Source organism: Selaginella moellendorffii, unplaced genomic scaffold (genome assembly GCF_000143415.4).
Source record: "Selaginella moellendorffii unplaced genomic scaffold, v1.0 SELMOscaffold_63, whole genome shotgun sequence".
In the NCBI taxonomy this organism is placed as follows: Eukaryota; Viridiplantae; Streptophyta; class Lycopodiopsida; order Selaginellales; family Selaginellaceae; genus Selaginella; species Selaginella moellendorffii.
Window position 1 is genome coordinate 334,632 of NW_003314324.1, and position 14,064 is coordinate 348,695.

The window sequence follows — 14,064 nt, forward strand, 5'->3', positions numbered from 1 at the left end:
ATAGATATAGTCATGATGAAGAGGAAGAGATTTTTTATGATGTTGTCAAAAGGCAAAAAAGTTAAATTTCTAAGATTTAAAGTGATATTAAAAAGGTTAAGGATTCTATCAATCTCATTAAGACTTTCTTGCTTTACATGCACCTTCAAAATTTGAATCAATTTAGTATCTATGATTACTATTGGTACATCAAGCATGTAATGGAATAGAAGTTATCACCTTGATGTTGTGCAACTAGGAGGTTAGAGTAGCTATATAATTTGATGCCACATAACAAAATTAGTCTATTTAAGACAAAAAGTTAATTGCTACTATAAAGGAATAATAATATTATTTGTATGAATTGGATTTCTATATGGATTTAGGTTATTAATCTTTCCAATATTTCAATTGTTAAAAGGATCTTTAAGACCACCTTACTCATTGACAAAAGTTCTTACAAAAGATGTCTTTTAAGATTTGGTATAAGTATGGAGATGCCAATAAAGTTGCTAATACATTATATTAATTGGGCGATAGTACAATTCAATCTAAACACAACCTAGTATTTTCAAAACACATTTGGATTGTGTTACCTTTTTAGCACAGGATTTGAAACCAGGACCTTTGGGTTTCACTCTAGATTGATTTATTCCACCATGGTGCCTTTGTTTTGCGGTGCTATGCTTGCTCTATACTTCATCCAAGAACTCTTACAAGATTACCACCAGGTCCAATCTCTGTGCCAGTATTTGGATCCATTTTCTCTCTAAGATATCCACTCCATCGCTGTTTCGCAAGCCTTGGCAAGATCTATGGCCCGATCATCCACCTGAGAGGTGGAGTGGTGGACTACGTTGTCATCAACTCCATCGCCATAGCCAGGGAGGCCTTGATCACTCGCGATTTGGAGTTTGCTTATCGCCCAGCTAGTAAGTTTGGAGAGTACTTCAGCTATGGCTTCAAAGACATTTGCACCATATGGTGAGTCCTGGAAGAACCTCAAGCAAATCACGAGCAGGCACTTGATGAACAACACGAGGCTGGATGGTGTTGTGGGATCTACGAACTAGAGATGGCGAAATCGATCAAAGCCATTCATCATGCTCCCGTCAACCTGACCGATGCAGTCGGCAAGTTTATCTCGGATGCATTTTGTATGATTCTCTTTGGCAGCACAGATGAGAGAGTTTTGGATCTGGTAGCCCAAATCGAAAAGCAAACACTGAACGTGAACACTGGAAACTTGTTCCCAGCGCTGGATTTCCTGGATCTCCACGGAGTAAACAAGAGAATGAAGGAAACTCTCATGCCAGAGCTGGAACAATGCTAACACAAGTGATCGGCACTCACAAGCAAAACAAGGCGAGGATTGAGTCTCAAGGGCAAGAATTCGTCAGTAGAGATCTCACACACGTGCTACTATCTCTCGAGTCCCTTCAAGACATATCAATCGTCGCACTGCTCACTGTAAGTGATACCACGCACTTTTCAGTCTGGAACTTACTCTTTGCACAGGATATACTTGTCGCTGGAGTTGACACGATCAAGTGGACAGCAGTCTGGGCCATGGCCGAAGTTCTAAGAAATTCCAGAGTGATGGAAAACGCACAAGAAGAAGTAAAGAACACGATAGGGACATCACAACTTCTCAAGCACTCGGACCTCGTCAACTTACCTTACATCGAAGCAATCTTCAAAGAAGTGTTGCGACTCCATCCAGTGGGAGCTCTTGGCGTTCCTCACCACAATCCATCCAAGGCAACACTCGCACATCCCCAAGCACTGCACCGTTCTCATCAACATTTGGGCGATCGGGCACGACCCACGGCACTGGGACGAGCCCGAGGTGTTTCGCCCGGAGGGTTTCCTGGGCGATCAAGAGAAATCCAACCAAGAACTCATGATGCCATTCTCTGCCGGGAGGAGAACTTGTCCGGGCATGCCAATAGCCTCCCGCGTGGTTCCTTTTGTGGTTGCAAGCTTGCTCCATGCGTTTGATTGGAAGAGTGACGGCGAGATCGATTTGTCCGAGAAGTCGGGAACTCTCTCTTGTATGCCTGTGTCGGACTCGGTGGCATTCGCATCCGCTAGGCTCGAAACGTCTGCCTATGCCTGACCATATGTTGATACCAAGAACGTTGTCTTTGAATTGCTCTCGGCAGGCGATGGTGTTCTAATGATCATAATCACTTCATGTTCTACGAAAGTCCCATCTCGCATCCAAATGCCCGGTCAAGGCAACTGCTGATACTAGCTTCGTCAACTATGCCCAACGCTACTAAGAAAAACCCTTTACAACTTACAACTTAGACACACCCAATTCTAAAACGTTTTCCTTTTCTCAAACCCCATCAAGATGCCATATGTTGCGAGCATGCGCTAGATAATACCCTTTGCAAAGTAGATCAAGCACTCCTCAACGCTGTCAACCATTGTTATACATCTCAATTAAAAGATTGTGAAGATTCAAGCCGCAACTTGATGATCTGTACAAGGGAGCTATAGGTCGTCCTGCCCTGCGCTGGCGGTGGCGATGGATCTACCAGACCCCTAACCCTAGTCCCATCCTCCCGGGAGTAAATCGAGCTCGCCCATCACGAAAGGCGATAGATATCACTGGGCTTGATGATCGATCGCGTCTCCGGGCTCATTGGCACCTCCTGCCGCCCAAGCCAATCCAAGAGCGCCGAGCCGCGATAGAGAAAGGCGTGCTCGTCCCCGTCGCGGCGCTGGCTCCGCTGGATCACCGCTAGAACGTCCTCGGCCACTGTGGAATCCGGCCACAAAAGGGGCTCCAGCGTGATGCAGCAAATCGGCGAGGAGGAATTCCCCCCACTTCCATCCCGCGCGGACCCTGTTCTTGCTCCTCCCAGCGATTTGAGGATCGCCCTCCTCGCCTCTGGAGGCATTGCCGCCACCGCCGCCCTGTGGATCCCATACTGCTTGATCAGCGCCAGCGCCACTCTCCTCTCCTCGTCCGGGTCGGCGGCCCTAGGCTTGGGGATTCTGGATCCCTCGCCGCCGCGGACAAACCCTGCCGTGAATGCCTCGATCAGATAGGTGAGGAGGAGGCAAGTGCCGCGATCCGGCGACACCAGCGTCACGATGCTCCTCATGAGCTGCTCGTCCAGGCTCCCCCGCTGGACGAAATTCTCCATCGCTCGCGAGAGGACGTGGAGGAGCTGGGATTGCTGGCCGGCCCTGAGCTTGGGATTGAGGAAGACCATAGCCTTGAAGAAGATGAGAGACATGAGATTGACGCCCCATTGCAGTAGGGACTTGCAGATCACGTCTCCCATCACGATTGCGCTGGCCACAAGGGACGAAATCGTGATCCATAGCTCATCTGAGGCTGATCTAGCGGCGTGCTCCATCGCCGCGCCCAGTGCTATGCGGATTGTCATCTGGGAATCGCGATCTAATCCAGCGCCGCGATCTAGCAACGAGAATTGAGTGTTTAGATAAGAGTATGCTTGCCCTAAAAGCAAAGATAAAGAATAGAAGGGTTCACATAACACGTGGCAAAATGGATGTCTTGCCAGGTCACGAGAGCCCTAAAAGTGAAAAAGCGGAAACGTAAAGGATGACTATGAAACATTTAATTTTCCTTTCTAAAGCATTTCAGCTTGCTTGTTCCACTTTCAAAGGAACAAGCACGTTTCTCGTGGGACACGATAATTATCTTAGAAGGAATCAAATTAGCCAACTAGCAGTTGGTCAAGAGAACACAATTCAACAACGTGTTGATTCTTTTTTAACAACGGCTCTAGAAAATAAAAAGTAACAGTTGCCAAAAATGACTTTTCACCTTCCCAGATCGCAAATTTCCACACCCAAGATCGTTGCCACCTTTGTGGGGTACCCGAATAGTTCTTGTTTTCAAATAAATATGTAACATAAAATTTAAAGTGGATCTTTTTTGTTTCTTCTTGTGGCTCACCTCCTCTTCAGTGCCGCTCGTGCTCTAAGAACAGTAAAAAAAGAAATGTGATGTTTCTACCTGTAAGAAATCTACAATGGCAGGACAAATCGCCTATACCTCCAAGACAAGTTTCATGGAGTGGAGATAAGCAGGACTTCCAGCCGTTACCGCCACCTGTATCAACTATAATATTCCTCCAGAATATTCTAAACGAACAACATCCTTACCCTTTTGTCCTGTCCAGGGAAGGGTTAGTTTCTTTATAAACTTTCGTGTACGTGGATAGCTCTGGTTGGCATAAGTGGTCCAGTAGGCTTTTGAGAGAGTGGCTAAGGATTGGATTTATGCACTGTCATGAGGCACGTACTGGATGTGTATCCTGCCGCGTGCTCGCATCGCCTGAGGTGCCATCCACCACACCAAACACCTTGTCCAGAACCTTAGAAGTTCCACTCCACTTTCCACGAGCAGCTCGGCCACCTTGCGGAAATCAACTTCACCAACCAAGTCTATGTTCCATCGCCATCGCTGCCACCACTGCCTCTTCTCTGCCGCCCTCAGCTTACAAGGCCTGGCAGCCCCCTATCCCAAGTCCTCGCAAAGAGTCGTCTCTCCCGTGCAATGCTCGCAACAGCCTTTGGCTGCGGAATCTTTGTTTTCCGTGTTAAGAAACCTAAAATTATAATCATTATAAGATTTTGTTTTAGTTAACTTGGAAGAGAATTTCTTTCTATTCTAGGTTCTTTTGTGTACAAGCAACCTATAAGTTTGTGTCGATTACAATCATTATAAGATTTAGTTTTAGTTAACTTGGAAGAGAATTTCTTTCTAAATTTATAAAGTTTCGATTTTATTCTAGGTTCTTTTGTGTACAAGAAACCTATAAGTTTGTGTCGATTACATGTCCAAGTCAACAAATAAATCAGTCTGAAATAGTATATGGGATGATTTATTATAGAATATTTTCAAGCTTGCATCAAATTAAGGAGTGAATTCTTCATTATATATATATAGAACTGGTTTAAAAGACTTTAAAAGTCCAGCTAAAAATTTAAATTTTTAAGTCTGGACTAAAATCCTAATTATTTATTATTAATATCAAATAATTATCCTCCATATCAACTTACTTTTATTTATGCACACTTTATTTCTTAAAATTATATATATATAATCAATAAATTATTTTTACAATATAGTTAAAATAATTTATCACAAGTTGTATTCAACAAAACTATTAAGAATTCTCAAATTTTTGCTAGAAGATTAAAAAGAATGACTCAAGAGACGATGCATTAAAGGTCAAATATGAAGGAAAGGGTTGATGAACAAAAGTGCATCCTTTTTTTGAATCAATTAAAAGTTTTAATATACTTGGCATTAAATGTCATTAGGTTTGAATAATACTAAATTAGGTTTGAATTATGGTGTTCAAAGTCCAATCTACTCTTTCATATTTTAGAGTGTAGTATAGTAATTATAATGTTCAAAGTCCAACTCTACTCTTCCATATTCATGCATGAGTTATAAAACTTATCTTAAGCCTCATTTTATTTATATAAATTTTTTATAACTATAATTTAAAATACTTATATCAAACTATTACTAAACTAGAATATACTAGAAAGTATTTTGGGAAGTTTATGATTTATAAACATATTTATAAATTATGAATAAAATATTAATCTAAATGAATAATAATAAAATATCCTAAAATATCTAAGTATATTTTGAATATAGTTTACTTAAGAGAATCATTATAAAAACTTTTATTGAATTAAGAGGTGATGGCATATTTGTGAGCATTAACATTTACTCATTTAAAAAAAATTTAAATTGTAATACATACAATTATATTTCATTGCTATAATTTAAATGTGATTGTGTCTTTTATAATATTGGTATAGCCATGCTAGATGGGGTTGTCCATAAGATGTCAAATTAGATATGCAAGCCAAGCTAAATAAAAGTGATTTCTCTACATGTTTCTTTCTTAAATGATTCCATCTTCCTTTTTCATAGAATTAAATATTGCACACTAAAATTATAGCACTGTGACAATGTTGAATCTAGGGGAATACAATCTTGTCTAATTCTTGAATGTAATAGAAAGATTAAAAGCAAGATGCAAGATTTTGCCATTCCATAAGGAGAGATGATCAAGGATTCTAGTGCAAAAATGTATGGATAGAAAGAAGCAATCTATTAAAGTGATTCCATTCCACCTATATAAAGCAATTATGTAACTCCATCTACTGTATCTAGCCTAGACTTAATGTGAATTCTTCATTTACCCCAATATCATTCAAACTCAAGAATTTAAATTTCCTAGGAAGCCATTTATCCCAATATTATTTAAATTCAAGGATATTTAAGTTTAAATAACCTAAAACCCTCAACCATCCCTAGCCAAAGAGGATGAGTGCCAAAAAAACAATCACACCCACCTCCATTATTAGTGGCCTCAATCAGCAACACTTACACCATGGAGATTGAGTTTGGCAGCTCATCAAAAAAATTCAATGTAATCATATCCTTGTGTGGGTTCAATACAAGTCATACTTATAATGTTACAATTAAAACAATTAATGTATTGGCCAATTCTTCTTCTTCAAACATATTTTCATATTGAGTTACTATAGCTAGGCACATAAAGAATTCATTCATGGTGCTGATATGTAAAAAACCATGCAAATGTGACATGTATGCTAATGCATTCCATCCAAAGATTATTTTGTGAGTTATATAAATTGATTTATCTTGTAGTATAATTAATTTTTTGCCACGTTGCCCACTCTAGTATACCTCCCCTCTTGAGAGATTCCCCATATAATGTGCCATCAGGTAATCATATTTTTCTTATAATTTTCTAGAAAATTTAATTACAAGGAAAATATTTTTGAATTTTATCAACCACATATTTTTATCAACTAAAAATCTAGATATGAAAAAAAAGATCTTGTCTCAACACCACACTAAGCAGGATCTAGAAATTCTATTAGGCAACTCAAGTTTAGTTGTGCAAAAAAAAAAAAAAGGCTAAATACAATCTAGAATATATACTGATTAATCAGTGTTTACCCCTCTCTTTCAAGGCAAAGAAAGATTGACTTGACAAGGGAGGGATTTATAGCACCAACATATTTTGTGGCAGTAGGGAATAGCCATGACATAAATAGAAATTAAAATGAGCTACAAAAAATATTATTAAGGAATAAATCACCCAAGATTCTCCATACACTTATTCAATGACTTTATTGTTAAATGTTAGGGAAAAATATGGAATCAATAGCACACTCTAGGCCAGAAGGACTAGTTACATGGAACTGCAACTATCAATTACCTTTAAGTTACAAAATGAAGGTGTTTCTAAATATCAACCACAACAATCTAGAGAAAGCAATTTTCTTTGTGGATTTTATTTCATGTGAAAGAATAAAAAAGAAAAACCTCTTGTAAGTAAGCACTCTTTAGATTTTGAGAGAGATCTTTAGGAGACTCTCATTTCATTACTTTAATTAATGTGTTATTATTTCTAAATCTTGTTCTAGTAAGAAAATAAAGATTTTTTGAGTAAAGTGAGTGGTCCACTCCTAAAACTCTCAACTTGGGCTATAGAAATTATCCTTCTGGGATAAGTTTACTTATAATGAGTACAGAATAAAGTTTGAATATGTTTGATGAAAATGATAAATTTGAGATCTTTTCTAATGATTATTCATCTTTAAAAAATAACTAAAAATAGGGTTTATATTAGAAAGTTAGAATACTAGAATATACTTTGAAATTCTAACACCCCTCCAATCATCCATCATTACATTTTAATTGGAGGTATTATACTCAAAAATATATCGTTGCTCAACTTTCGTTTGAACAACATAACTACCACTATAGATGGAGATTTATTTTCTTATAGATGGTAGAAATTCTGCTGATAACTTATTATGCAAGACATTAAGGCTGAATGAGCTAAAGAGGTTGGTAATCTCCTCTAAAAGGCTCCTTGTAAAGCTACAAATTGACACATTCAAGTTGATGAGTTTGGAATTTGCTCTTAGAATGAAGTTATGGTTTATTGTCCAGATAGATGTTATAGCCATATAAGACAATATAATTCTTTGGATCTTGTAAATCTCAACTAAGACACCAAGATAGCTGGGAGGAACATGAGAGATGAGCAGTTCCCTCTCTTGCTGAACATCTAGGTCCTTGTTATTTACCCTCAACATGATGAGGAGATGGAGAGAAAGAGTTTATAGAGGCTAGGATAAAGTTTTGAATCTTGTTCCTGAAGAGTTGCTGGGTTGCAAAAAGTCAATATGTTAAAAGCTTATGTGGTTCTAGTTATGGCTGAAATTAATATCTACAAGCTATGTGAAGCTAATGATCTCATTAGAAATGATTCTCTTGTTTTCTAATAAGTCAAAAACCTGTAGGCCTTGGAGCCTCTTGACTATAAAAGATATTGTTTGACATAAATGATAATATATTATTATTTAGAAATAATAAGATTGCAATCATCAAATATACTGATATTTGTTGTTGATAAAGATTCTGTTGAATTCATACCAAGACTTAGATAAAATACTTTTTGTGCTTATAAGCATTTAATATATTTATCTTAATAAAGGTTTTATGAATTATCCAAAAGGTAGTACTCAATTAGCTAAGAGAATATATACTAAAAGTTTTGATTATATAATATTTTCTTTCTAATTTTAATATAGAATTTGGTGTTACCAAAAAGTTAAAATAAAAATTATAAGTTGTATGATCCAATTGAACCTATAGTGTTAAGGTTTAGTATTAGAGATTATATTATAAAATAAATTTTTATTATTTTGTGAATTTAATTTTTTTTACTAATTATATTGATACATTTTTAAACACAAAATTTTCTTTATTGGGTTTTTGTTAGTTCCATTTTTGCAAGAGTAAGTATTTTTATTTTTAAATTGGTTTGGAATTGTAGTTAAGGATTTATAAAACTATTGTGATTAAACTATGATATATTTAACTAAAAGAAGTTCATATATCCATCCTTACAAATTATTAATTTTTATAATTTATATCCTTTGAATCTGTTAGAATTCTTTATTAAATTATAAATTAAATATTTTGATTTTTATTTTTTACACTTCATTACTTCGAACAATTTTTATGATTGTTGATGCATATTTTATTGTGATGAAGATATTTTCTTTTCACCCATACTTGTTTATTGATCTTACTATTGTAATGATGTAATATAAGCTCTTTAACCATTTATAGATGCAATGCATGGCCTTGCTTTTTTGTTTAAATAAATTTAATAATGTATTACTATTTATACTTAACAAATATTAATTTTTTTTGCATATATTAAAATTAAGGATATGTATTATAGTTTTTATATCTTTGATTAAATATGCTTAAATATTAAAGATATATGTATTTTATTACTATTATTAAAATTAATCCTATTAGATATGAAATATGAAAAAAAATTAAAATTTTTATCATCCATAAAAGATATTTATATAGAAAAGTGCAAAACTTTTATCGATGTTTAATGATCGAATTGGTCATAGGACATAAAATACTATGACTATATTGAGTCTTTATGTAAAATATATTTTTAGTATTTAAATTTTAAATTTATATATATTTAGTGTTATATATCAATTTATAAAATTTTATGCTTGATTAAGAAATAAACAAACAAAAATTTATATATTGTTAGGTTTTAGATTTTGATATGTAAATAATTATTTCAATAAAAATTGAAAAAATATTGTTTATATGTCTTCACAATACTGCTATAGATTTGTTGACTACCTAAAAAACTCTAAGTTTTTTTAATTAAGAAATATAATAAATTGTTAAAAGCTTTTATATTATAAAGTTTTAATTTTTAAAGTAATTTATATTTACAAAAGTTTTATGATAAAATTGATAAATATATTTAAAAAATTTCAATTACTAAGATTTTAGTATATTGTGTTCTAATATTGAATCTTATAAAGAATTCATTGCTTAATATTTATTATTTTAAAAAACTTTAAGTATTTACTAGAGATTATTTTAAAATGTACTAAAATTTTGTCTCCGGTGCGCTAGATAGGCTTTTCTCTCCAGTGCGCACTTAATTGCAACTTCTAACGCGCCATCGCACCAACCGCACAGAATCGGTGTGCGGCCGTGGCACTTTGCCTGCGTTAGATAAGTTTTAACGTCAATTGATCGTGTTATTGATGAGAAATCTTTAAATGATTTTTATTTTTATATTTTTGTGTGAAAGTCTTAATAATTATTTAATATTCAAATAATATATAATTAACGTTAAAATATCATATAACTTTTAATATATGCATAAATATCCTCATAACTACTACTATCTAGCTTTGGCAATGGTTTTTTTTTTTTTTTGTTAAATGGGGCATCACGAAAAGTGCATAAATGTTTGTCAATGTAATTTTTAAATATATAATTTTCTAAATGTAAATTCACCGCCCATCAACAAATTATCTCTATTTGTAAATTATTAAAAAGACCATGTATGTTATAACATCAAATAATTCTTTCTGATAAAAATGTTTATCTCAGTTTTTCTAAATTCTAAGGTCATTCTAAAAGAATTCTAAATTTACATTGAATCTTTTCAAAAAATTTACATGCGCTATTCCTTGCCATCGCTTGTACTGCATTCCCTGTTGGTGGTGTTGCTGCAGCTCCCACTGTCGCTCGCTCTGTTCTTCTTGTGGCTCACCTCCAGCAGCAAGCTCATAAGAGCCTCGCACATTCGAAACGCCTCTGGATCTGTCGAGTAAACCATCCACGCGTGATCCAGCTTCCTGTTTGGTCGAACCACCACCGAGCCTGGAACTTCAGCGTCTTTGCGTGACACCAGGCCGTCACTCTTCTCGCTGTATCGCAGCTCCAAATGCAGCGCGCACGCTGCCATAGCAGCAGCCAATGGAAGCACGACGGGAAGCTTGGCAGTGGTGGCAGGGGCCTCTGATGCTGCTCCAGCTAGCGGGAGCCACGGAAGTTCCGCGTGAGCAATGTGAGAGAGCGTGGAGAGCACTCCGGGCGATTTCCCTGCTTCCGTGTGGAATGACACCACCGGTAGATCAGGCGGCAGAGGATACTTTGCTAAAAACTTCCTTCTCTTGTCGTGCGTTAGATCCTCTAACGCGGTCATGTCTCCCTGGGAAGAAGAAAAAAGTTTAGAATGAATCAACAAAGAAAGCTTACTACGTTACCTTGATGATCTTGCAGATAAGAAGCTCCATGATGCGCCTCGTCTCTACGTCGGCAATCTGGCCCTCGCGAAGAATGTCGGAAGCAAGTGGGCTGCCTCCATACGGACTTTGTACCAAGACGATGCCCACGACTTTGTCTTTGATTTCGGGCCAGAACATCGATGCTGCTGCCGCTGCGTCAACTCCGCCTTTGCTGTGACCCAGCAGCACGATTTTCTTTCCTGTTCCCCAGTATAACTCTTCGATGTAATCTTTGAGTTCTCGTGCATTCGTTTCCACCGCAGCCTATGGAAGAGCACTGGTATCTTAGAAGTCCCAAGAAAAGAGAGAATGTTATACCTCACTATGTATTCGAGCAATATGACAAGTCAAGCCGAGTTTAGAAAAATATCTCTTTGTATCCACAAAATACAGAGGTCCATGGTTGCTAAAGAGCCCTGCAAGATCGTCATTAGACGTGTGAACTACAACGGACAGTAGAGAAACTTACCAGGAACCAAAAGATATACGTAATCATTGGGTAGTGCGTGAAGACCGTGACTGCAAGCTTACAAGTATTAGAGTAAACCTTACACGCAAGAAGCAGAATTGGATACCTTATGTCACCAAGAATTTCCTCAAACCTTTGCGTTCCGTCTTCCACTGGTGGAAAACCCGGCGTTTTTTGCAACCATCCAATATCATCAGCAGAGCCCCTGAGTGTAGTTTGCACTCGTGTCATAAGTCTGCAGATACAGAATTCCTTAGAACCGGCCAAAATCAAACAGTGACGAAAAATGACAGTCAGTATTGGCACACTCCGTTACCTTCTCACTTTTTCATGACCGCATGCAAAACGCAAGTAAGCCATTCTGGTGCAAACAAATGCTATTCGCAAAGCACATCCAACAGGACAAAACCTGGGAAAAAGGGAAGGTCTTCGAGTTAAGGGAGTTAGAAGATCTAGGACTCAAGCAGCCAGACATGAAACTCAAATCAGATTTACCAGGAACGAAAACACTGACCCTTGCCACGGAGCGGGAGAGGAGTTCAAAAAGCTTTGACCCAATGCAGCCCAAAGGGACGTCGCTCGCTCCACCGGATTGCTGGAAATCCCGTTTTGAGTAGTGACGATCATGCGTGACTCTCCACTGCTCGATGGAGTTGATTCCACTGCTACGGTTGTTTGCCTGACGCTAACATCCTGTCCCATGCTTCCCGCAGGTTCTTCCACGGACTCGTCTACGTGAAAAGAAAAACGAAAGGGAATTACCAACATATGAATGTGAGAAGAACATACCAAGTAAGCTGATAAGCCTGCGACCAACATAAGACGCTGTTTGAGCTAATCTCGTAGAAACTTCGTTGATGGTCGCAACTGGTATGGTCGATCCATCTTGAGACGATGTAGAAGCAGGCTGCAAACGTAAGCTCTAGAGATGAGTATGATTTTTCTCTGTATTGACAAAGATTACCACGTCAGAAGCGTCGAGTTCCGAGACAATCACCTCGGTCGATGGAGGATCTGCAAGAAAAAAAAGAAAGTCGAAGTTTAGAACAAGAACTTGAGGAGCTAACGCAAGAAAAAAAAAGAAAAGAAATCCTCTAAGACGTGGTAATGGACCTTTGGGCTCCATAAGAAGGATTTCACTAAAGAAACCGGATTGTTAGTAGAAGAGGCAAAGATCGAGTGGAGGAAATTTCGAGCTGACTCCAACATCGAGCCTGTCAATCCCTGCTCATTGGCAGGCTAACGCACCCGATCAGCTTACCCTCCAAGAAAATTGACGCGCAAGATCGCTTCCAGACTGCCCTGCGATCCAAAGAATCACGTGAGCTCCGCGCATTCTCGAATTCCAATGCAAGACAGTGCCGGATCTAGAGATTCACCTCGCACAAAGAACCCTAAATATCCGAGACGCCGATCGATCGCGGCGGCGAGACGCAACGCGCGTGGAAAGAGGAGTGGAGACTTTCACTGCGCCATCGCTGTCGCCGCGCCCGCGCCCTCGCTAAACGCTCACACCACCGAGGAGCGAAGAAAGATTCAAGCGGCGCCAAAAGCATATTCCGTCTGCGCCACGTATCGTTCCGTCATCTACCTGGCTCAGTACGTGGCGCGTTTTGGTGCTGCCACGTTTTAATCAGCTGTGCGCTTTCGACCAATGGACAGTGTGCGGTGTGTGAGATTTGGATAAAGCTTTGGCCTCTCTTGTTTGACCAGGTCTCTCGGATTTGTGATAATGCAGCCTTTCGTTTGATTGGAGCGCTTGGGGAATTTGCTCCGATAGGCCAGGCGCAGAAAGTTTTTTTAGTGTGGGCAATATGGTGGAATCTACACATATAGGTACTTTCGTCCATTCCACTGCTTCATCTAAGTTGCTCAACCAGCGGATGGCACTTGTCTTAGCAATGCTTTTATTATACATGAACATAAAATTAATCTAAATATATAGTATGTGTTTTAACTTTAAAAATGTTTTTAAAAAATAACAATTAGATCAGAGCATATAGTAGACTAATCTAGATTATCTAACAAGTACATTTCGCTTAAGCAACCAGAAAGAATCTATCCAACTGCTCTATAATAATATTGTAGTGTATGTAAAGCATCTACTACAAAGTTGTTATATTGTTTATGTTGCATCATGGCCTTGAATAGGACATTGAAGAGCACACATTATTCTGATGTAATTATATATTTGGGGAAAACATTTACCAAAACACAGTTTTGACTTGGCTATGCATTATCTCCTAAGATCAAAATGAGAAACCTTGATTTACTCAAGATAAGATAAGTTAAGTTCCACAAACATGTAATTGTGCATTCTGGATATATACAAAAACCTATATTGAATATATATATATATATATATATATATATGTGTGTGTGTGTGTATGTATATGTATATGTGTATATATACATGTGTGTGTGTATGT

The 14,064-nt window shown here is 37.6% G+C and overlaps 2 protein-coding genes across 2 annotated transcripts; one reads left to right on the forward strand and one right to left on the reverse strand.

Moving 5' to 3' along the window:
• The first annotated feature begins 1,054 nt into the window (after window positions 1-1,054).
• LOC112351577 (oryzalexin E synthase-like) lies at window positions 1,055-2,098 on the forward strand. The gene is made up of 3 exons (XM_024689687.1): window positions 1,055-1,261; window positions 1,498-1,599; window positions 1,703-2,098. The coding sequence occupies exons 1-3, from the start codon at window positions 1,055-1,057 to the stop codon at window positions 2,096-2,098; spliced, it is 705 nt and encodes a 234-aa protein (XP_024545455.1).
• Window positions 2,099-10,438: 8,340 nt separating this feature from the next.
• LOC9644802 lies at window positions 10,439-13,132 on the reverse strand. The gene is made up of 11 exons (XM_002984626.2): window positions 13,015-13,132; window positions 12,897-12,937; window positions 12,600-12,649; window positions 12,425-12,542; window positions 12,150-12,366; window positions 11,952-12,044; window positions 11,742-11,870; window positions 11,636-11,685; window positions 11,485-11,582; window positions 11,146-11,430; window positions 10,439-11,090 (listed from the first exon to the last, which is right to left on the reverse strand). Exons 5-11 carry the CDS (start codon window positions 12,335-12,337, stop codon window positions 10,560-10,562), a joined length of 1,374 nt encoding a protein of 457 aa, XP_002984672.2. The 5' UTR covers window positions 12,338-12,366; window positions 12,425-12,542; window positions 12,600-12,649; window positions 12,897-12,937; window positions 13,015-13,132; the 3' UTR covers window positions 10,439-10,559.
• Between the last annotated feature and the right edge of the window lie 932 nt (window positions 13,133-14,064).